The 24,249-nt window shown below is 38.0% G+C and overlaps 2 protein-coding genes across 2 annotated transcripts in view; one reads left to right on the forward strand and one right to left on the reverse strand.

Annotated features, from left to right (window-relative positions):
- LOC127650843 (plectin-like) overlaps positions 1 to 8,675 on the reverse strand; it is a 90,452-nt gene extending 81,777 nt beyond the window's left edge. The window contains exon 1 of the mRNA XM_052136480.1: positions 8,465 to 8,675. Within this exon, the coding sequence (XP_051992440.1) occupies positions 8,465 to 8,510 (46 nt within the window). The 5' untranslated portion in view covers positions 8,511 to 8,675. The remainder of the gene's footprint in view (positions 1 to 8,464) is intronic.
- A 1,363-nt stretch (positions 8,676 to 10,038) lies between these two features.
- The window catches only part of LOC127650845 (epiplakin-like), a 20,692-nt gene continuing 6,481 nt past the window's right edge, over positions 10,039 to 24,249 (forward strand). The window contains 1 exon segment of the mRNA XM_052136483.1: positions 10,039 to 10,124. Within this exon segment, the coding sequence (XP_051992443.1) occupies positions 10,039 to 10,124 (86 nt within the window).

The raw sequence follows: 24,249 nt of genomic DNA on the forward strand, positions 1-24,249 counted from the left end.
GCATTGCATACCACCACCTACTGGTCATGGCCGGTCAAAGGTTGAGATTTATAACTCAAATCTCTGATCGGATTCTCACCCAGACCAATCATATTGCTTCAGAAGACATGGATTTTACCATTGGAGTCATGTGGATTACTTTTAATGCTACCTTTATTTATTTTTTGGAGTTTCAAAGTTCTGGCCACCATTCATTTGTATTGTATGGACCTACAGATCTAATATTCTCTTATAAAAATCTGAATTTGTGTTCTGTAGAAGAAAGAACATCATACAAATCTGGGATGGCATGAGGGTGAGTAAATGATTTTGAGTGAACTGTTCCTTTAATAAGAGATTTGAACAAACCCCTGCTCAACACCTTTTGTGCTACAGACATGAACGATACCTTAAATTGTGTGACTTCTTGATGAAAGCAATACTATTACTTTTTTAAGCAAAGGGACTTTTGATTTTCACCTGACAGAACATAAAACAGGATAAATAAAAATCCTAGACATATATGGAATGAAGGAGCTGAGTCATATAGGAACCAGAATATCATAAGTCCCTTTCCCACTGGTGGTACTAAAGCCCATTTTAGGAACTTTTCCCAGGGACTAGTACTTTTCGTCACTTTCGCTCCTGAGCATCTATAGTTCCTCGACCATTCCACTACCATTCAGTGGATTGTGCTAATTTTACAATTCCCTTATCAGAAAAAACATATAACAAAGTATACAACAGGTATCACCCCTTTCACATATGTGTGTGTGACTTCATCAGGAGACACACTTTGAGTTTTATTTGCATCTGTACTATCATCGTATTTGTACTGTTACAATACAGAAAATAAAGTGATTTCTGGATTACAACATCAAATTCCTGAGATGACGAATATAAATAATTAGATGTATATCGAGGGTGGGTAATTGAACTAAACAGTCATGAAATCTAGTTTACATATTAGAAGTGTTGTGTGCCTAGTGTTACTGCATAATTAACTTGCATTATTATCTTTTTTTAGTCAGTTAGTGAGTATTTCAGTACAGTAATTTATGTTGCTAAAATATAATGTTTATTAATAGGGTTTATATAGAATTTTCAACATGTTGCCTCTGCGTTCAGCGTGTGCTCCATGCATTTGCCACCAGGGTGAGCCCTTTTGATCTGGGCCAATAGAAAACCACTAAGACCCACCCAGAACATCCTAGAAAACTAACTAGTGATGTCTTAGAAGTGCAGAGCAATGCCCTGGTAACCACCCACCCCCAGCATTATGGCAGAAAATGTAAAAATCTAACTGTGAATAGATATTTTATGAACAAATTACCTTTAACAAACTCTGACATTTCAAAACTCTTTCTCAAAATGTTATCGTACAGGAGTGCCAATAATTATTAAAGATAAAAACAAAATATGAGTTTTGTGACTTTAAGTTCAGACCTATTAGCTTTGAAGCCATTTGAAGTTTTCCTAAAAGTTGAAAACTAACTTTTATCATATATACATATTTAAAATACCAAAAAAGACAACAAATATTGATTAATCAACTTGCACTACACATATTTTTCATTAAAATGCCATTTGATCCCTTCAATACTGTATGTTCGATATTTCCATGCATCAATTCAGGAAAGAAAACTCAAGGGGTTTCATAGGACCATTATCATTTAAAAGGATAGTTCACCCAAAAATGTAAATTGTCTTAATTTACTCACCCTCATGACATCCCACATTTGTATGACTTTCTTTCTTCTTCAAAACACAAACAAATATTTTTAAAAGAATATTTCAGCTCTGTTAGTCCTCACAATTCAAGTGAATGGTTACCAGAACTTTAAAGGTCCAAAAGGGACATAAGGGTTAGTATTAAAGTAATCCTTAACACTCCAGTGGTTCAATCCATGTCTTCTGAAGCAAAAAAATAAATAAATCAATATTTAAGTCCTTTTTTTCCTTTAAAATCTACACTTTCACTTCCACATTCTAGGCTGGAAGTGACTTTCACTTTCACATTCAGCCACCTGAGGCTGGTCAAAGGTGGAGATTGATAGTAATAAAAGACTTAAATATTTATCTTTTTCTTACCCACACCTATCATATAATGTTTATAGACATGGATTTAATCACTGGAGTCATATGGATTACTTGTATGATGCCTTTACTTTCTTTTTGGACCTTCTGAGTTCTGGTCACTATTCACTTGTATTTAATGGACCTACAGAGCTGAGATATTATTCTAAAAATGTTAATTTGTGTTCTGAAGAAGAAAGAACATCATACACATCTGGGATGGCATGAGAGTGAGTAAATGATGAGAGAATTGAAATGTTATGGTTAACTATCCCTTTAAGAGCCTGTGCATCTATTTTTCTGCATCTGTGTGCAAGTATGTGAAAACAAGCACAATCGTAATAGTTAAAAATGAGGCTTTCTGGATCAAAAAAAGATCATGAATGAGTCAGATCCTGCATTGTGGCAATGTGGTGAGAGTCTTAGCCGCCCAGTCTCATGAGGATTTCACTGAACTATTTATGTGGTACCGTGCTACCTTCCAGCTTAGTAATTTAACTACCAACTAAGCTGAATGTCAGTTATATAATAAACTGATGGAGAATTAGAAACAAATGTCTGGGAGAAGATGTTTCCAGATGTAGTGTGCAAAATTGAAGGCATTAAAGGAGATCTTTTCAAAGTAGATGTTCACTTTCTTTTCATTAAATTCATGCTTTGCACATTAGTCTATTTTTAGACTACTGTATTTGGTGTATTGTCAAATCATGTCACGTGTCTGTATTATATACAATAAAGGAAACCGTTTTGAAGACACATGACTCATCACGATGCCTTTTTTGTTGTTCCTGGTTTTCAATGAGCTTTGGAAATCAATTTGCCTATATATTCATATCACAAATGAATTGATAAAGGAAGATTGAAATCAAGGTAGCAATAGATTTATTTATATTACAGAACACCTCATTTAAGTTTATAGTTTGATATCACACAAGGTAGAACAAATGACCTGAACAATGTCTACACAAAAATGTATTTATTATGATCTTCATCATTATCCCCCTTACAAGAAATGCTTCAGTGATACCATGGTATAGTGATGATAATACCATGGTACTCTGATAAATACTATGGTACTGGATTAGTAACAAAGTTTGTCAAAGAATACCATGGCATCATGTCCACAAAAAAAATAAAAACATGTTAGTACCGCCATGGTACTTTTTGTTAGTGATAAATAAGGGTTACAGGTATTGTGACTTTAAAATGTTAGGTTGCGTCATGTAAAAAATAAAATCTACATAACACTGCCTTTTTGGAGAGCTAAACGAATGTCATACCAGATGTGCACCTCAATCTGTCTGATGTCAAATATCTTGCCCTGTGTTAGCGTGGCTCTAAGCAGAAGCAGATCTTCCCACACCCACAGTTTGAAGAAAAACAGCAACTTACCTGAAAAACAAGAGAAAGTAGAAAACATTAACAACATTTATGATTTACCTCAAAGGCTAAATTTTCCCCACCCTTAAAACTATTCTTAGGTGTTAGATTGAGTGTTGACGCATTAACTGGCGCCTGTTTTTATGGGAAAAGTTGTTAAAGACATCAGACAAAACCTGGTTCCTCCAATGTACTAGCTATTAAATGCAGGCAGGGATTTCTGAAACAAAAGAAAATAAACCTCAGGAAATAGCAGGCATGGCACAAAAGGTTCACTTGGAGAATGGTAGTTCACTTTATGACATTAACCCTGGAACAGACGCACTAAACCCCCCACTGAGCCACAGCTGCACCGATATTAGTAGCAAGAGCTCCATACAATTATCTTTGTTACAGCACCCCCTACTGGACATCTCAGATTTGGGATCTCTATAGGGGTTTCATTAATTGAGACCTAGCCCTACTTGATGATCAAACAACCTGCAGTTATACTAGTGAACTACCAGACCAAATGATGAATCAGCCACTATTAATACTAAGTGGTATCCTGATGAAGACATTCAATACAAGACTGCCTCTCCAAAGACTACTTTCCATTAGCAACAGTACTTATAATGCCATTTTATTGCCATTGGCTGGATTTAAGAGGAGCGATACAATTAAGTGAGGAAGATTTGTATCCAGACACAATGATTTAGAAATTAGAGCAGAATAGATCACATTCAATAACAACATAATTTACTGAGGTCTTGGTGTGAATGAGAGCTTGATGTGTTAGCAATATTACAGAGTGCTCCTGAAAAAACCCAGGAATGGTTGGGATATATCATAAAACTTTTGAAAGACTTTAAAAAGATGAAACTAACCAAACATTGTCTGACCTGAGTTTTTGAATCAACTTTCATTGCAATGGTTGCATAAATGAACATTTTCCAACTTGCAAAATAAGCCAATAATATACATGTCATATGAGGACAATGTCCCTGAATAGAAGTGGGACACAAACTATAGTCACAAAGTGCAATCTCTGAAGTTACATCTTGAGGTTCAGAGCACTGCATTTGACCGTACTCTAATGCAATGAGCAAGTCATCTAAAATGTAGACTTCCAACAACATACTCGTAACATTAGAGCAATGTACTGTGAAAAGCACTATACAACACATGAATATATATTCATACTGTAGATGACTATATTCCTGCAATGGTTCCCTTTTGTTACCACTTGGTGGTTTTATCCTTCATAGACAGTCTTTACAGATGACAGTATGAAGAAGTAGTTCTTAGAATAGTTATTGGGAACATGGAGATCTGTTGTGACTGCAGCAAGTAAGCCAAAAACAAAGTAATTTAGCAGCGTCAGAGCTTCTGACCCATTATAAAAATTGCATTCCAAAAAACGTTTTATTACTTTTTTTTTCCTTTTCATTGATTGCACTGCTGTGCTTCCAAGGCACTTGTTCATTTATCACTTTGGTTTTTAAATCAAAAATTGCATTTTGTTGATAAACCATTTTCTTCTGATACTGCTATAAGAATCAATGAATCGCAATTATTCTGTTACTTTTTAGAGAGTATATATATATATATATATATATATATATATATATATATATACACACACACTCACCGGCCACTTTATTACACCTGTACATTTACTTATTTATGTGATTATCTAATCAGCCAATCATGTGGCAGCAGTGCAGTGTATTAAATCAGCCAAGACACTATAAATACTGTAAATACCATCCTTTATACATCCTTTCTCTATAGGGGCCCTAACAGGAACCCAAACTTTTCCCCCTAAAACACATCAAGTAAACCTATTAACTCTTTGTGCAAACTGACAATCCTCCATTTGTGTCCCAGGTTCAACAAGATTCCATACTATCTCTGTGGTGCAGTAGTAAAAGAAAACCATTTAACTGACATAAAGCAGTTTTCTTAAACAAAACAGAAGGTAGAAAACCCAAAAGCTCATTAAGAGGGAATCTGGGTCTGGATCAAGTGGGGGAACAGCAGCATTTGGCTACCCACAGGACAAAACACAATGAGCAACACTAACAAAATAAGCAATACTCTAACAAATATGAATAGACAAGGTCCATATAAAGTCATTTAGATGGTTCAGAACCCATGAACAACTAAAAAAATAATTATTTGGCAATCACTCTTATACTGTCTCTTGTTATCTAGTAAAATACTCCCTCAAGCAGCTTCCATTGACACTGATATTCTCAACAGATAGAAAGCACCAAACTCTGCATTAAAGAGGAGTGTGTCCAAATGAAAGTGACCCCTCAAAGTAGGCCACAGGGCTAGAGGCATGTCATACATATTAAGTAAGACTCTGTGGAGTGTTTGATGGGGTGAGAAGGCTTTGTTTGCTCTGGCACTTGGGAAAACATTCACTCTGCTCAACAACAGCTGATGGCTTTCTGGACACTTAGCAGCCCCATTGAAAAACAAAAAATCCACAGATTCAACAGAACAGACAGAAAGTACTGGACTGAAGACCCATTTCACAGAGAAGAAAAGAGGAGAAAGAGTTCATTGTACTATGAGAACATACTGTGATAATATAAGGTACTGTATGATATGGCCACTTTAAATCCAGACTGTTCACAACATTAATTTTGCAACAGTCGGAAACAGTAAAAATGTTGCTGCCTAAATCAATGTGCGTTTAGCAAAATTCAAATCACTGTCCCCAGTGGCCAAAGCTGGAAGTGTTGTTGAACAAATGGGCACACGTGAGCTCCAGTTTCTGTGTGTAATGTCCACAGAGTGGGCCAGAATCCATGTCTCGGAGTTTGTCGCCCAACACACTATCAGTAGTGCTAGAAGGAAATTAATTTATACTTGAACTGATGCAAATGGTGCTTGTTAGTAATTTGGTTGAATGGGGTACATAAACTTTCGGATGCAACGTGTTGATTTCCCACTTGATTGTGTTGTTTAAATCATCAACTGACAAATCAAAATCCAGTAACTCACCCGTACAAGTAATTACAACAACATATTATGGTTGGCAACCTAAAGCTGATAATGCACTTTTAAAAGAAGAGTTCCCCCATAAATGAGAATTCTCATACTCACCCTCATGCCAACCCAAATTTGTTAGACTCTCCTCCTTCTGCTGAGCACAAACAAAGATTTTTTTAAGAATATCTCGACTCAGTTGGTTCATACAATGCAAGTGAATGGGTACCAACATTTTAAAGCTTCAAAAGCACATAAAGGCAGCATAAAAGTAATTCATATGACTTCAGTGGTTAAATCTATCTTCAGAAGCAATTTGATAAGTGTGGGTTAGAAACAGTGTGTTTTAGGCTATTCGCATTCTACTGGGAAGGGAGGAGAATTTACAGTAAAAAAGGTCTTAACTATTGATATTTTTCTTACCCACACACCTAGCTTCAGAAGACATAGATTTAACCACTGGAGTCTCATGGATTCATTTTATGCTGCCTTTATGTGGTTTTTAGAGCTTCAAAATCGTGGTACCCATTCACTTGAATTGTGAGGACCCACAGAGATGAAATATTCTACTATAAATCTTTATTTGTGTTAACCAGAAGAAAGTCATACACATACATATCTGGGATGGCATGATAGTGAGATAATTTTTATTTTTGGGTAAAATATCCCTTTAAAGTTTCTGGCATCCAGTTGACAAGTTAAGCAAGAAGCTGCCAATTCATTATGACTCAGCACATTTGCACTGAGAGTCAATATCTGCTCTAATGTGACTAATCAATCAATTGCACTTTTTGTGAAGTAGTGAGAAAGCACAAAATGTAATGCTGATGCATTGAACCAAACAGAATCCAAGTAACAGGGATAAACCTTCACCAATCAGACTACCCACAAACAGAGCAACAAAAACACTTTGTTTCACCGCTAAGAGCTCAGACAGAAACAACTGACAAAATCCCAGTCAAGCTTCAAAAGCAACATTGCCAATAGCCCAAGGCTATAACAAGTCTAATTTCCAGGCATTTAAAGTGCTGGTTGAGTTCCATGCTCTGATGGACACAGCATTTATCACCCTGTGAGCCCAACCCAAGGAAGGCGTGGGATGCTTTACCATACTGCTATGATCCCAATACAAATTCCACATTTTCATCAGTGCATATCTGAGCTCTATTCTGTGAGGCCAGGGGCATGGAAGTTGTAAATATATTAAAATAAAGAGGAACTTAAAATGTTAACTATCTAATCTGCATCAATTCATATTGAAATGCAGACATCTATTTAATGAGAAAACCTAGTTCTATAAACTATGATCAAACCTCCTGGTCTGCTGGCTATTATACAAAAACTGAGCACTACAAGCAGCTCTATAACAAAAACGGGGGATCCCTGGCCACTGAGCTGGCTGTTACCGTGGTGATGCAGCATTCAGTGCAACGAGCATGCCGCATGGCTGACGCAGAATCCTCTTGCTTTCCCAGCGCATTTAAAAGAGACACGCAGCCCTGAAAGCGTTTGCCTGCAGCCAAGCTCAGCACCAACAACTCCCAAAACACAGCCAGAGTTCAGGCATAAGGGACCCCACACAAAAGAGACTGCCCTACCCTTCATAAATAGCAGAGCAAACCTGAGACAGAGGGAACACAGGCATCCAGAAATGTAATCGGCTATTATCGCATTCATTAAAGGGATAGTTCAAATTAAAACTCTGGCATTGTTTACTCACTCACTTGTTGTTCCAAACCAGCATGTATTTCTGTTTTCAGTGGAACACAAAAGGATAGCTTAGGTAGAATGATTTTTCTATACAATTAAAAAGAGAGTGGTGACTAAGGCTGTCAGTGTGCTTAACATCTCATTTTGTGTTCCACGAAAAGTAAGTCATAGAGGTTTGGAATACATGAGGGTAAGTAAATGATGACAATTTTCATATTTGTGTGTACTCTCCCTTTAATCCCCAACAGTGTTCTGTTAAATGGCTCAATTCAAGGGCTCATTCCTCTAGACCTTGTTCCACAGATGATCACATACAGGCGATGAGAGAGGTAAGTACCTTTGAGAGAGGTGATCTCGTGTTGGATAGACCGGGCTGTGTCCATGTTTCGGCTTCTGTCACGCTATTTCCCCGGGAGTATGTGAGAATGCAATGATCAAGGTCAGTCCTCTGTAAGATTTCACTTGCCACGCTGCAAGATTTCAGGGTTTAGTTCTCTCTCTCTCTTTCTGTCCTCCCCTCGGCAAAGTCTGCAGTGCCGCTTGCTGACCGTGTGGTTTCTCTGTTTTGATCCTCCCTCTCCATGCTTGGCTTGCTCACACACTCCCTCTTCTCACTATTTCCCTGCTTGCAGGAGAAGAGTGCGATGGGAAAAGTACCCCTCCCTCTCTCCTTCCTTCCTTCTCCCTCTTTCCTCCAGCCCATCCCATCCCCCGTGGGTCCCACAGGGTGTCTGAACCAATAAAAATGCCAGCCAAGCATGCATCATGCCCATTGATGATACATTTGAAGATGGGTCATGCAGACACTATAAACTAAGTGAGACAGGTAAATTGAGAAACAGAGAAAGTTATAGAGATAGAAGAAAAGAAGAGGTATGAAGAAGGAAGAAAAATGGAAAAAGCGTATAGAAATTGAACTCTATGCAGTGGTGTTGTCTCGCTTTCCCTGTAATTAATCAAACCGCTGTCTTTTTTTAGCACAGTGTCTCAGTATGACGACTAGAAATGTTTTCCATTAAAAAAAAAAACAAGTCAGTGCACCTACAAATTATCATCTATGACTCTTTTATTCTCCATATTTTTTATCTGATTCTCTAATTTAATGTCATGCAATAAAAGTAAAATAAAAACACAGAAATTGCACATGCATTCATAAAAATTGGTGTTTGTTTTTCTGCAATTTTACTAAGAACTCAAGAATCCCCAACCCTAAAACTACTATTTCTTTTGTAAACAAAAATGATTCTTTAGCTTCATATTTCAGTGTTGTAACAGTTAGTGCAAATTATTTGAATGTCTTTCAAATATTTGTATTTGTCAGATGAAATAATTGTGTGGTATTGCATGTAAATACTGAAAATTTTAACACAAATGATTGAATCATTGATTTTTCAATCAGTGGCTATTTCTTCATCATAACGGTGTATGAAGGACTTGTGTAGGTTTGCTGGGGATTCCAAGCTGTTAAAAGCTGATAATGAGTTTTGAGAATAGCTTTTATATACAGGTAAATAATATTAGCATATTCAGTATATACAGTATGTATCATAAAGCCAGATGAGGATGGGCTCCTTTCAATGTTTTTTTCCCTCAAGGTAAGAATTTTTACCTTGCCACAGCCGCCTTTGACTTGCTCACTGGGGGCTTAAAGACAATAAGGCATGACATTCTGCAAAGTTGCTTTGAAATAAAGTGTATTGTGAAAAGTGTCTATATGCAAACGGTCCTGCCTGACCCGCTCCAAGTGTGGTTTGAACCAGGGTCTCTGGCATGTACCTCATGAGGCCAGGGAAGTGAGGTTCACACAAACCGCACAGCTATCACGTACCAGTTGGCTCCCGTTACACTCACTCCCTCACTCCCATCCTGGTCATAGCTCCACTGTAACTGGTCCAGCTCGACCCACTTCGAATGGGATTCAAACTGGTGTTTCCGACATGGGAGTCAGGCGTACTAACGAAGAGGCTAAAGGCTACAGCCTCTAGCGCCAGTCGCCAGTGAGCCTCTTGAAGCCAGGGGAGTGAGGTTTACACATACCGCAAAGCTATCACGTACCAGCTGGCTCCCGTTACATATAAGAATCATGGGAAATGTAAGCCTTGGCCATTTCTGCTAACCAATATCAATTCTGATATCAAAACATGCAAACAGATGAGCCATCTAGTCTGATATAACAGGTAAAAAATAAAGCATTCAAGCACTGTGTCCTGGCAGCATTCAGAGGAACATATGGTTCTTATGACATAATATTAATATGATTAAAATAAACATATAAAATCACAGACGAGAAAACAAAACCTCCCCACAAATTCTGTTCATTCATATTGAATCATAAAACATAACAAATCAGAAACAAATCAGAAAACTGCAAAAGCAGATGCATGAAAAACACCAAAACACATACATACATACATACATATATATATATATATATATATATATAAAGCCCATCTCAAACATTATCCCATCTAGTGACTCAGCAAAAAATGAATTCTCCAACATACTGAATGATGCTTCTGCCAAGAAAAAAAAATCTGCTGCACAGTTCCATAAATTTATAAACACTTACATTCTCTTTTAAATAACATTATTTGTTTTGATGACACTTTTGTTGTAATAACTACCCTTTTTAATGGCTGCAGAGTTGAGACACTGCCTAAAATACATACAAAAAGAGAAAAGCCTATATGGAAAGGATGACACAGCATGTTGAGCACAGCCAGGTTAGCCTACTGCTAGAGCTCTGGAGTTTAGCATCTCTCACTCTCTCTCCCTCTCTGACACTCCCAATTCAGATTTGGAGTCTCCACTAACGAGCTGATGAGTTGAATTAGGTGTGTTTGATTAGGGAGATATCCAAAATATGTAGTGTTGGGGAGCCTCCAGGAACAGGGTTGGGAATCAGCTGCGTTAATCTATCTCATACTGTTTTTTTCTGTTCTTTCAGTCTCTCTTTTTCTCTTTAGCCCCATAAATCATCTACAATACAGAGCATAGACAAATGCAAAATAATGTTCTCAAACTTCTAAATTTAAAATAGTTGCTCTGGCCGTAAACAAATGTGCTATTTCTTAACAAATGACAAATAATGAAATGCAAATAATATTGTTTAAGAATAAATAAGAATTTTAATGGTAAAACAAGTGTGAAGTGAAAGTAAACAACAACAATTTAGCATTTTTTTTCCCCATAAAGTCCACTTATATTGTTAGTCAAGGTCTCTTGCCGTTGTACAGGACCTTCTCCTACCCTCTCGCTGTCTCTAGAACCAAACAGGTTTTTTTTTTGCTGGATGGATGGATGGATGGACTTTACCTTTAAGAACTTCAAGACTATATGCAAATAAGTTATGTTGTTTATTATCTGTCTATATTATTATGATTGTATAACCAATCATATATGCTGAATACTGAATTTGGGAGTTTATATGCAAACATATTGTAGGTATGTAGGTATATGTTAATGTGCTCATGCTTCTGACAACAATAATATGGCAATTTCTGAATGACCCATTTTTGCTGCTTAGTTTCCATAAATGGTATGTGGTCATTAGTGACATTTTAGTCTCAATTGTGTCAAAATTCTAATAATGACAACATTTTGCTCTTATTCCTAGACTTAGGAATAAGTGTGTAACAAGATCTTTGGGTTCTACCTCCGGTATTAGCCAGCCTCAAAAACTAGAACTACCAGTCTGGTCCAATCGCTGTGCGACTCTTTTATTATGCCCATTTCAAGCATTACCTCTAATTAGCATAGTCCACCAGAACAAGTACAAAGTGATGCCTGTGTGCAGTCCGCTCTAATGGCCGATGAGGTCCATACCAATTCTCTAGAAGGGGACCTCGATCAACGGTCGACTACATCCACGGTTCCCTCCACCAGCAACCATTTCCGGCAGTCATCACGGAGACTCTGAGCAAAATTGAACAGGCGTCCATGCTTCCCAAAACTCAGCGACTGAAAGAGCTAATGGCTTTGTTCAGGGCTACGATAAACCCGTGGCCTTTTTTAGATGTTGATAATTGAGGAGGCTGGCGGTGGGAAGTTTTTGTGATATGATTCATATTTGGCGGCGGGAAGTTTTTGTGATATGATTCATATTTGGCGGCGGGAAGTTTTTGTGATATGATTCATATTTGCGCAAAAGAGTTTATTTTTTAATTGTATTTATTTTTTCCCATTTAATACAATACATCGAAACGCATTGTTGTGGATTAAGTATTTGAAAAGTTGATGGGCTACATGCCTAAACTTTCAGAGGGCTGCAAAAACGAATCAATAAAATGTAAATATCAATAAAATTATAAAAATCAATAATGAAAGTAACTGATAATGAATTTAATTATGATTAGTTGGATGTCGAGGGCGGCACGGTGGTGCAGCGGTTAGCACTGTCGCCTCACAGCAAGAAGGTCGTGGGTTCAAACCCTGGTTGCCCCGGCCTTTCTGTGTGGAGTTTGCATGTTCTCCTGTGTCGCGTGGGTTCTCTCCGGGTACTCCGGCTTCCTCCCACCATCCAAAAGACATGCAGGCTAGGTTAATTGGTGTCTCCAAAAAAATTGCCGTGGAGGTGAGTGTGAGTGTGTGTATGTCTGTCTATGTGTGGCCCTGCGATGGACTGGGGACCTGTCCAGGGTGTCCCCCGCCTTTCGCCCAATGTTAGCTGGGATAAGCTGTACACAGGATAAGCGGTTGACGATGGATGGATGGATGGTTGGATGTCTTCACTCAAAGCATGACGAAAGTCATGCAAGTTTCCATTTTAATTTAGCAAAACAACTAAAAAATAAATCATTTTAGCAAAAACGAAAGAGAGTCATTATAACTTCAAATGGGATTACTTCATGGAGCGAGGGCGCAATGACAGGGAAAGGGGCCGTAATCATTTTGACTTTTGATTTTGATAAAATACTGCTGATAGGTTGAATATCAAATTTACCTCTCAATTGAACCGTGTTCACTCGAAATCTTATATGTAACAACAAAGAGTTTGTTTTATCATCATTTAATTTAGTGATTTAAAGTGTCCTTCTACATTAAAACTGTGGACAGACAACTGCTTTTTTATGTGAAAAGAATATGCAGCTTATTATTATTATTCTTTTACACACAATGCATAGAGTACACTTATATACTTAGATTTTACGTAGCCTTCAGTTTGCCGGCCAGATTTTCTAGATTCGCGGACACAGTCATCATCAGTGTGCATCGTCGATTCATTCTACTAAAAGAGTATCACAAAGAAGTTGTAGTGGGCACGCGTCAAACGTGTTCATATTCACTGAAGATCAGAAGAGTATACTCACAAATGCAATGCGGTCGACCAGGCGTGAGCCGATTTGGAATACACTAAAACAAAGTATACCAGAGCCTTTTAGTACCACCTCAGTCAGCACTTAAAGGCCTAGACTTTGCTGAAAGTTCCTTTTAGCTTCTATATAAAAAGCTTTTACTCTTACACAAGTCCTATTTTTTGCTAAGCATATTATGTCTACTAAGTATGTTGACTGTGGTCCCAAAGATACTCTAGCTTGGGTTTTATTTTTTTTTCACCTATCAACAGCTTGTTGAATTCAGCAACTAGCTTGTTTACTCTTTCAAATGCGAATCATTCATCCGGTCTCATCCTGACCTGTCTGGTCATTGCAGAGGACTGTTTGGACTGTCCCCATAGATACTTATCAGACAGCCAAATGTCATCAAACACAGAGTTTTACACCTTTTTTACTCCCCTGCATACTGTAGCCAGTTTGTTGTGACCACGATTTTGTTCCAGAAGTATTTTCTCCAATAATTTTTTTCCATAGATTTTATAAACAAAAGAGTTCTAAGCCATGATACAAACCAATCAGCACCAAGGTGAATCAGATCATTAAACATTTTGCTTTGAAACAAAATAGTAAAAAGTCAAAGGTACAAGAAGGGAATTCACTACAATCCCATGAAGCATTGCAAATTACATAGTCAAATTAAAAACTATGTAAATCTAAACAAACTATTGATTTTAGGTTGTTGATTATAGGTTTAGAAACAATGTATTTTAAGTTTATTGCAAAAAATACATAGATGCATACAAATTTATAGGTACAAAATAGAAATGGGCAGTTGCTTCATAGCTATACTGGCGCATTTTGTTGCCCGTGATTCTCTGATTGTTGATTGGTTGTCAGGAGCATATACCCTTGATTAACAACCTCGGAACACACAGTAAGTCTGTCTTGGTTAAAGTTATTGTTGACTTTTTTGACATGTGCCATACAGTATAATATTATAACAAAGTAGACATTAAAGCATTTTTATTCCCCCATTTATAGTATGTCTATTATGATGCTATCAGTGCCATCACAATGTCTTTCAGAGACCAAATTAGCAAACATTATGATCAGTACTGTTAGATTCAGTATAATATTAAGTGTATGGGACAGTTCTGGAAAAGTGAATGTTCGTTGTGTCACAAATTGGTCACTATGGATTATGCGGTACAACTTTTGCCATAAATCAGTGTAACAGCAAGTTACTGTTAATGACATCCACTATTAATTCTAAAACATTGCGTAAAGAGGCCAGGGAATTATGGGAAGTGACATGCATTAAGTTTAATCATGTTGACATGGTTCCATGCTGTTGAAAAACAGGAAAGGCTAAACGTCCCATTCTATAGGATGGAAGGAGAAAAGGCATGCAGAAAACCCAAGCCCCTACACCACTGAGAGGAGCTGGGCTCCTTCCAAACATACATCTGGGCACCACTGGGGAAAGTTTGAAATTAAAGCTTGTTTACAGAAAAATGTATACTGCCCAAAAATGTATTAAACTACTGACATTGAAATTATGTTTGAGACCTACTGACCACCTGCCTATCTTTCCTGAAATATGTTGAGCATTGCCTGAAAGATTTTGTGAGGGGTTAGGTTAAACCAAAAGGACAAAGCTGATCTATTCTGACTCGTACAATCAAGGTCAACACTGTTTACATTTAGTCATTTAACAGATGCTTTTTAGTGAGCAGAACTTTGGCCCATCTGATGACTAGCAAGCTGATTATTTGAGCACTCTCACTGATGTTTCTCACGGGGAATCCTTATATTGTTATATGTTTAACAGAATTTCTCAAGACCCTAGGGCAATGAAATCTGTTGTTTGTAATTTTAAATAACAGTTCCTGTTTTAGGAACTGTTTACTCCTAAAATAATACAACCCGAAATACTGAAAAGATGTGCTCTATGCTGATTGAGAAACATTCAGAAGCCATCAGTTACAATATAGATAAACACATAAGCCAAACACTCAATTAAACCTCATCAGCCAATTTAATCAAACTTTCATTAGTTAATTATGTGCTGACAGGTGATAAATACCAGCACAGTGCTTTCCAAGAAACCCGCCAAACTGTTACTAAACCTTTTATTACATTTACCACAGGACTTCATGTAATTTGCGAGTCGACCAGCTGTCGTCCAGACAGTGACGCAATTTTGAGTTGAACACTTTATATAGAGTGTGATTGTGAGTGATTAGTTCAGGCATACCGACTTTTCAGAGCATAGAACTAAAAATATGTTCCTGTAACTTGTAGAGCATACTGCTAGTAACACCAAGGCCATGGGTTCAATACCCAGGGAACATGTCTCCTGATGAAATGCATATCTTAAATGTGCTGTAAGTTTATCACTGAAGATTGATGAATACTCTTAGGCCCAGAGGATTCTTCTGATCCATGATTAATGGATTCTTTGTCTGTAAGGTCTTGCAGAACTTATTTTCAAAAACCTACTGTTATTGCCATGGACAACCATTTGTCCCATCAGAGATAATATAAGTTGAGTTATGATCAAAGCTTTGCTAAAAGAGAAGTAGTGGCCTTGAATGCAGCCTCTGCAGATACTCTGAATCTTGAACAATAGCTCTTACTCCGTAACCTGCCAACAGGCCTTGTGAACATGCATGCCACACCAACCTGATTCAGCATTCCTGGCATCAGCATTACCTAGCGTGCCAGTGATCAACACTAAAACTCCTGTTCCACATGCCTGAGCTTTGGACAATATGATACTCTGAGAATTAACGTGTTGTTCACAGTAACATTACTGTAGATGGCTGACTGACACATTCACATATTGGCATATAAATAGACATTGCCATCACTGGTACACACATTATCTTAGTCAACTTCCTTTGGATTGTCTGGACAAAATAAACAGGAACTCTAATCTACAATATTCTGCCAATGACTAACCAATGAGTCAATGTTCGCAGTATGCAGCGGAATGACAGAGATATTCCAATGGCTCCCAGGGTTCTTAGTTCAAGTTTATGTGCAACCCTAATATCCAAAGCTTTACAAGACAGATGGAATATTTGTTGTATGCCTGGTATCTAGGTGATAGACATTCCACATCAACCTAGCAAATTTGTAACCTAGTGACAACCCACAGAGTGATAATATATTCCTTCTTCCATAAGTGTGAGTAATCAATGAACTATCTTTAATCATTAGCTGAAATTATTAAAAAACAGGGGGTTTCACATGTCCATAAAGACATCAGCCACGTGTGTAAGGCACAAACTTATATATATATATATATATATATATATATACATACATAATGTATATATAGACATACACATATACAGTGACCCCAAAAATTATTTGGATGCTTAAGCTGAACTTAAAAATACATTAATTTATATGTATTTGAGAACAAAAAATCAAACCAATTTGCATTTTAGTGTAAAGATTGATAACATCAGCACACTTTTCAAGTTGGGGTAGATGAGTTTGGACTAGGACTCGAGTCCGAGTCACGAGTGTGTTACCATGGAGATATAGCGCATGTGGAGGCTCACGCTATTCCGCACGGCATCAACACACAACTCACCACACGCCCCACCGAGAGCGAACCATATTATAGTGACCATGAGGAGGTTACCCCATGTAACTCTACCCTCCCTAGCAACCGGGCCAGTTTGGTTTCTTAGGAGACCTGGCTGGAGTCATTCAGCACAACCTGGATTCAAACTCACGACTCCAGGGGTGGTACCAGCATCTTTTCTCGCTGAGCTACCCAGACCCCGACATGGGCATCTTATGCGTCAGGGCGGCATCTTACAGGGGAGCAGGACTGTCAGGACAGAACCATGTTCCAATCGGTTTAGTGCAATATTTCGTTTTAGGGCCTTTGCTTTTCTCCTTGTATATGCTTCCCCTGGGAGATATTGTCAGGAATCTTATCTGAAATAATTTTCACTGTTATGCTGACGATACCAACTTTATATTTTTTCAAAACCTGATGAGATTTCACAATCCTCCAAATTAGCAGAGTGTATCAATTAAATAAAAGATTGGATGGCCAGAAATGTACTTCTACTCAATTCCAACAAAACAGAGGTACTAATTATTGGACCTAAAAATAAAAATAAGAAGCAAAAATATAATTTGACTCTCGATGGATGTACTATTACATTATCTTCAACAACGAAGAACTTAGGTGTTATATTTGATACCAATCTGTCCTTTGAAAATCAGATACCAATGTTTGTAGAACAGCATTCTTAAGTAATATTGGCACTATATTCATGATGTTAGCCAGAGGGGAACTGGCCCCCACAGTGAGTCTGGTTGCTCCCAAGGTTATTTTTATCCATTAACCAACATCTTATGGAGTTTTGTGTTCCTTGCTACAGTGGGGTTATAAATACAATTATTATTTAATTATTTATTTTTAAACACAATTCACAATCGTATTTTATCAAACTACACAATGATGACTCATAGACATTATAGACAATACAGTTGTATCTTCTGTAAATGCCTTATCATCTGTAAAGCTGCTTTGAAACGATGTGTGTTGTGAAAGGTGCTACACAAATAAAAATGACTTGACTTGACTTGACTTTGCGATGGTTATGTTGTGGTAGCCTGTGTATGGTGCGAGTGTGGGTGAGACGAGAGAGAAAGAGAGAGAGGAAGAGGAAGTGCAATAGTGCTTTTCAACCAAAATTTAAATAAATGTAGGATATATAGACATTGTTTGTCATTCTTATTCGATGTACTTAACCAATGTCTTTGCCTTAAATGGTTATTTTGTTGTGGTAGCCTGTATGGCTCTATGAAATAACTTTAAAAAGTTGGCAAAGCAATATGGAACCGTTGCGCTGTCAAGACCTGGAACAACTTCATAGACATGCGTTTACTGGAAAATAATTGAACACCTTAGATAATCCGTCAACAATCAGAATCAAACATTTAAAAGACTCGTGGTGTAAAATATAATGAACAGTACAGTGCACAAATTAGATTTTTCACAAAAACCTTTAGTTATTCAGTTATTAAATGTCAGTTATTTTTTATATTCTGCTTTTAGTGTATCAGTAGGAAACATTAATTTCAGATTTCAACATTCCCTTTGCAAATATATTTGAACAGAAGAAGAACACAGAGCCCTATAACAAATTGTATGGCCCTCACAGTGCCCAGATCTCAACATCACTGAGTCAGTTTGGGATAACATGAAGAGACAGAATCAATTGAGACAGCGTAAATAGATTGAAGAAATTTGCCAAGTTCTCAAAGAAGCTTGGAACATCCTACCTGCAAAGAACCAAGACAAAATGTGTCCAGGTGTATCTAGGAGAATTAGTGCTATTTTGAAGGCAAAAGTTATCACACCAAATTTTGATTACGCTTTATATATATATATATATATATATATATATATATATATATATATATATATATATATATACATATATACACTCACCTAAAGGATTATTAGGAACACCATACTAATACTGTGTTTGACTCCCTTTCGCCTTCAGAACTGTCTTAATTCTACGTGGCATTGACTCAACAAGGTGCTGAAAGCATTCTTTAGAAATGTTGGCCCATATTGATAGGATAGCATCTTGCAGTTGATGGAGATTTGTGGGATGCACATCCAGGGCACGAAGCTCCCGTTCCACCACATCCCAAAGATGCTCTATTGGGTTGAGATCTGGTGACTGTGGGGGCCATTTTAGTACAGTGAACTCATTGTCATGTTCAAGAAACCAATTTGAAATGATTCGAGCTTTGTGACATGGTGCATTATCCTGCTGGAAGTAGCCATGAGAGGATGGGTACATGGTGGCCATAAAGGGATGGACATGGTCAGAAACAATGCTCAGGTAGGCCGTGGCACTTAAACGATGCCCAATTGGCACTAAGGGGCCTAAAGTGTGCCAAGAAAACACCCCCACACCATTACACCACCACCACCAGCCTGCACAGTGGTAACAAGGCATGATGGATCCATGTTCTCATTCTGTTTACGCCAAATTCTGACTCTACCATCTGAATGTCTCAACAGAAATCGAGACTCATCAGACCAGGCAACATTTTTCCAGTCTTCAACTGTCCAATTTTGGTGAGCTCTTGCAAATTGTAGCCTCTTTTTCCTATTTGTAGTGGAGATGAGTGGTACCCGGTGGGGTCTTCTGCTGTTGTAGCCCATCCGCCTCAAGGTTGTGCGTGTTGTGGCTTCACAAATGCTTTGCTGCATACCTCGGTTGTAACGAGTGGTTATTTCAGTCAAAGTTGCTCTTCTATCAGCTTGAATCAGTTGGCCCATTCTCCTCTGACCTCTAGCATCAACAAGGCATTTTCACCCACAGGACTGCCACATACTGGATGTTTTTCCCTTTTCACACTATTCTTTGTAAACCCTAGAAATGGTTGTGCGTGAAAATCCCAGTAACTGAGCAGATTGTGAAATACTCAGACCGGCCCGTCTGGCATCAACAAACATGCCACGCTCAAAATTGCTTAAATCACCTTTCTTTCCCATTCTGACATTCAGTTTGGAGTTCAGGAGATTGTCTTGACCAGGACCACACCCCTAAATGCATTGAAGCAACTGCCATGTGATTGGTTGATTAGATAATTGCATTAATGAGAAATTGAACAGATGTTCCTAATAATCCTTTAGGTGAGTGTATATATATATATATATATTTTTTTTTTTTCCGAAACTTTTTTACACTAAAGGATAACAAATTCTACAATTGTTATTACAAATATAATTAACATATTGTGTGTATATTTTATATTATTTAAAAGTATTAAAGTGTACATTATAAAAGCAGGAAAAATAATTTACTATTGGTCCCTCTCCTTCCATGAAGACATATTGGGGCTAATGACAAATGGCAATTAAAAAAGGTCAGAGACATTTTTAAAGCACAATAGGACTATTCAATTATTGATTATTCATTATTTTGATGGAAAATGTCTACAACACATTCAATTTCACTCATTGTCATGAACCTGTCATTGGTGTTCACATAGAAACAGAACAGGAATGGGATTGTATAAGATGGTAAATGTTAAGGAGAAAATGATACGATTTTCCCCGCGGGTGTGTGGGAAATTCCAAAGAGGTAAAGGAGAGAGCAGCAAACACTCTGTTTACCTGCAGCGACTACAAAGTGTGTCAGCATGAAAGGAATGTGTGTGTGTTTACATTTATGTTGGCAGATGTTTTCTTACCAAAGAGTTGGTAAGTACTTACTTCATCATACCCAAAAAGATGGCGGGTTGCGACCAATCTTGGACCAGTGAGTTCTCAACCGGGCTTTGACTAACGTTCAAAATGCTCACGCAGAAACACATTCTTACCTGCGTTCGACAGCTAGATTGGTTCGCGGTGGTAGACCTGAAGGAGGCATACTTCCACGCCTCCATCTCGTTCGACACCGACCCTCCCTACTGTTCGACGGACAGGCGTATCAGTACAAGATCCTCCCCTTCAGCCTGTCCCTGCCCTCTCGTATCTTCACGAAGGTCACAGAGGCAGCTCTTGCCCCGATAAGGGAAGTGGGCATCCACATACTGAACTACCTTGATGACTGGCTCATCCTAGCTCACTCTCGAGAGTTACTATGCGCTCACAGGGACCAGGTGCTCAGGCAACTCAGCCGTCTAGGGTTTCAGGTCAACTGGGAAAAGAGCAAGCTCGCCCCGGTTCAGAGCATCTCTTTTCTCGGCATGGTTTTCCGCACGCAGAGCTCTAGATGTTCTGAGCAGCTCTTTGTCTGCTTCGGCGGACGGCGGAAAGGGACAGAGGTTAGCTCACTGGGTCGTTGAAGCCATCTCTCTGGCCTACCAGATCCAGGCCATGCCCGCCCCCTTGCGGGTTCGAGCACACTCAACGAGAAGTGTGGCATTCCCATGGGCACTGGCCAACGGCACCTCCCTAGCAGACATCTGCAGAGCAGCGGGCTGGGAAACACCCAATACCTTTGCCAGATTCTACAATCTCAGGGTTGAGTCGTGTTTAGTCATGTAGCACCTATTCCCCCCCTCAGGGGTGCAGAGAACCTAAGGTCTGTATGTGACATCTCTTGGGGGCGTTGGGGATGGCTACATTCAGCCGACACAGTTGCCTTTAGCATGCAGTAGCCTGCTTGCACCTGTCTCGACAGTTCACGTAACACGGTCAGCGCATTGCGTTTTTAGATGGGACCCCTTGTGTCACTTAGTTCGACACAACGTCGAGTGAGTGACAGAAGGGGAACGTCATGGTTACTGTTGTAACCTCCGTTCCCCGAGGGAGGGAACGAGACATTGTGTCCCTCCTGCCACAGCATTAGACGTGCATTAAATGGCCGTACATTATTTTCAGCTCCTCAGCACAAAATCCTGACTGACACTCGCTGCCCCGCTTCCCTTTATACCCATATGTTCGGGGCGGGACATGCAAATTCTGTCTGCCAACTTGACATTGGCCTTTCCTCAAGTTCAGAGGTACATCTGGCGTCCTAGGAAGACCCCTTGTGTCAACTTCTCGTTCCCTTCCTCAGGGAATGGAGGTTACAACAGTAACCATGACGTTGTAAAGGCTTTAAAAAAGGATTTTCATTTAAAGGCATTTTGCCAATTGACAGAACAGAGATCTTCTTTAACAATTATAACAATGGTTTTAGCCATCTTCATTTGTGCAGGAGCTTCAATATCCCAATATAAGGCATATTTCACACAACTGGCCTGCAGAATAACACAACACACAACCCACAACATCTCTTACTCTTTTTCTCATCCTCCTTTCCATTCTCTACCCACCAAAAAATAAACAATTAATAAAAAAAATAATTCACAGATTATTACAAATTTTCCTTTTTTATACCAGTTCAGAAAAAATTGCCTGAATGTATGTCTTAAACAAGGAAAGTTTAGGTAATGGAAGTTATGGTGAACTTCCTTTACCTAAACTTTCCTTGTTTAAGACATACATTCAGGCCTCAGAGGATTGCACAGATTCAGTAAAACAGCTTTCACTACACTCCTACATGCTTCTTTTCATTTTCCACTTTACTCCCTTCTGATAAAAAGACAATAGTCAATAACCTAGTTTCCACACACTTTGCGCTGTTTTGTTATTGACAAAGTGAAAATGCATACATTTTTTTGGGAGAAATTTGCCGTCTTCTGCTAGTTTCTATTCAAATGGCGTTTTTTCTATAAAAATTGTGTGCGTGATGAAGTCATGATTAAAAAAAAACATTTTGTCCCATACGTTTTGGTTTATCGCAAAAGAAATCTGCCCTTGTTTCCATACAGAAATGTGTGTATATCGCTAATTGGGTACCTTTCACCTCCCAGATGTCCCTATGTTGTGTCTAGCGTATGTTGCCACCTGTCCCGACCCAAAAGCGAATCATCATGGCCCTTTTCAAGCTGGAAACCTAAACCAAGTGGTGGGGTAAACCTTTGGTCTTAGTATAAGGACCATCCATCGATGTGTATATGCTAAATGCATATTAAAGAAAAATGTATGCAGTGTAATAACATTTGATACATTACTGATGTTCAATAGGCTAATTTGAACAATCATCTAAAGCATCGCCATTACAACTGCATTATGTCCCACATATTTATCATTAATGACCAACTGAACTCAATTATCATCTAAAATTTATTTTAGCATCAAAATGCAATTGACATTTTCTGAAGAAGCTCAGCAAATGTGATCCGAGTTGAAGAGGGTTCGATTTAAAATATTTCAATGTTTTAAAATGTTCAAAAGCTATAATATTCTGAATTTGAACTCCGCATTGGACAAATAGATCTGATAGTTTATAGTCTTGAAAAGTGTAGAACATTCTGAGAATGTCATTCTGCCGATTTTTTTCCATCTACAGGGTAAGGCTACTTTAAGTTTGTGTAAAGAAAAGGGAAATATATAGGCCTAACAATAGTTTTTTTGTTAGGTAATTGATTTTTTTAATTTAATGCTTTATTAGTTTGGTAATTTATTTAATTTATTACAGGAAATTTTGCCTGTACTTTTACAATACTATACTTTTATCCTAGTATTGTGTATTTATTTTTCATTTCAAACATCTTTGTACACAGAAATTACACGTTTTTTATATTGTGGGCTAATTCCATGACTGCCATCTATTATTTTGAATGGTGTGGAAAATAAAATAAACGGATGTCTACCATGATTAAATTAATCACAAAGAGTGGCGATTCAATTGTTCTCCATGATAGAAGATATTTGTGTTGGCACTCCTGGAAGTGTCATGAGGCAGATGTGTTTGCAGCATCTGATCTGTGCAGTTATGCAGTTAAGACCAATCCATAACAGTGCGAGTAATGCTTCACAAACAATAAATTGGCTTTCAATGCTGTATAACTTGTCATCATGATTAACACAGGCTAATGATTGGGGAAATTCTGTCATGTGACACCATATTTTTGCATTAATGCCACTTTTCACAACAAAAAGGGTTTCCAAACCAGTTTTTCACAACATTTGAAGTATCGACATAAGAGTTTATGCACTAGAGTTAAACTGAAATATATTATACTACTATTATATTACTTTCTGTCATCCATGGAACAAAGTTATTGGATTTATTAGCCAGATATGGTTACTGTCAGTCACCATTCAATTTCACTGCATCCTTTTTCATATAAGGAATGTGAATGATGAATGAGGTTTACATTCTGCCTAATATAACTCAGGACCAGGTTTGGAACAACATGAGGGTGACTAAATTATGACAGTATTTACATTATCCTTTTAAATGTTTTAAGATAAGAGAACACATGAGAAAAATCACTGTTGTCAAAC

Source organism: Xyrauchen texanus, chromosome 10 (genome assembly GCF_025860055.1).
Source record: "Xyrauchen texanus isolate HMW12.3.18 chromosome 10, RBS_HiC_50CHRs, whole genome shotgun sequence".
In the NCBI taxonomy this organism is placed as follows: Eukaryota; Metazoa; Chordata; class Actinopteri; order Cypriniformes; family Catostomidae; genus Xyrauchen; species Xyrauchen texanus.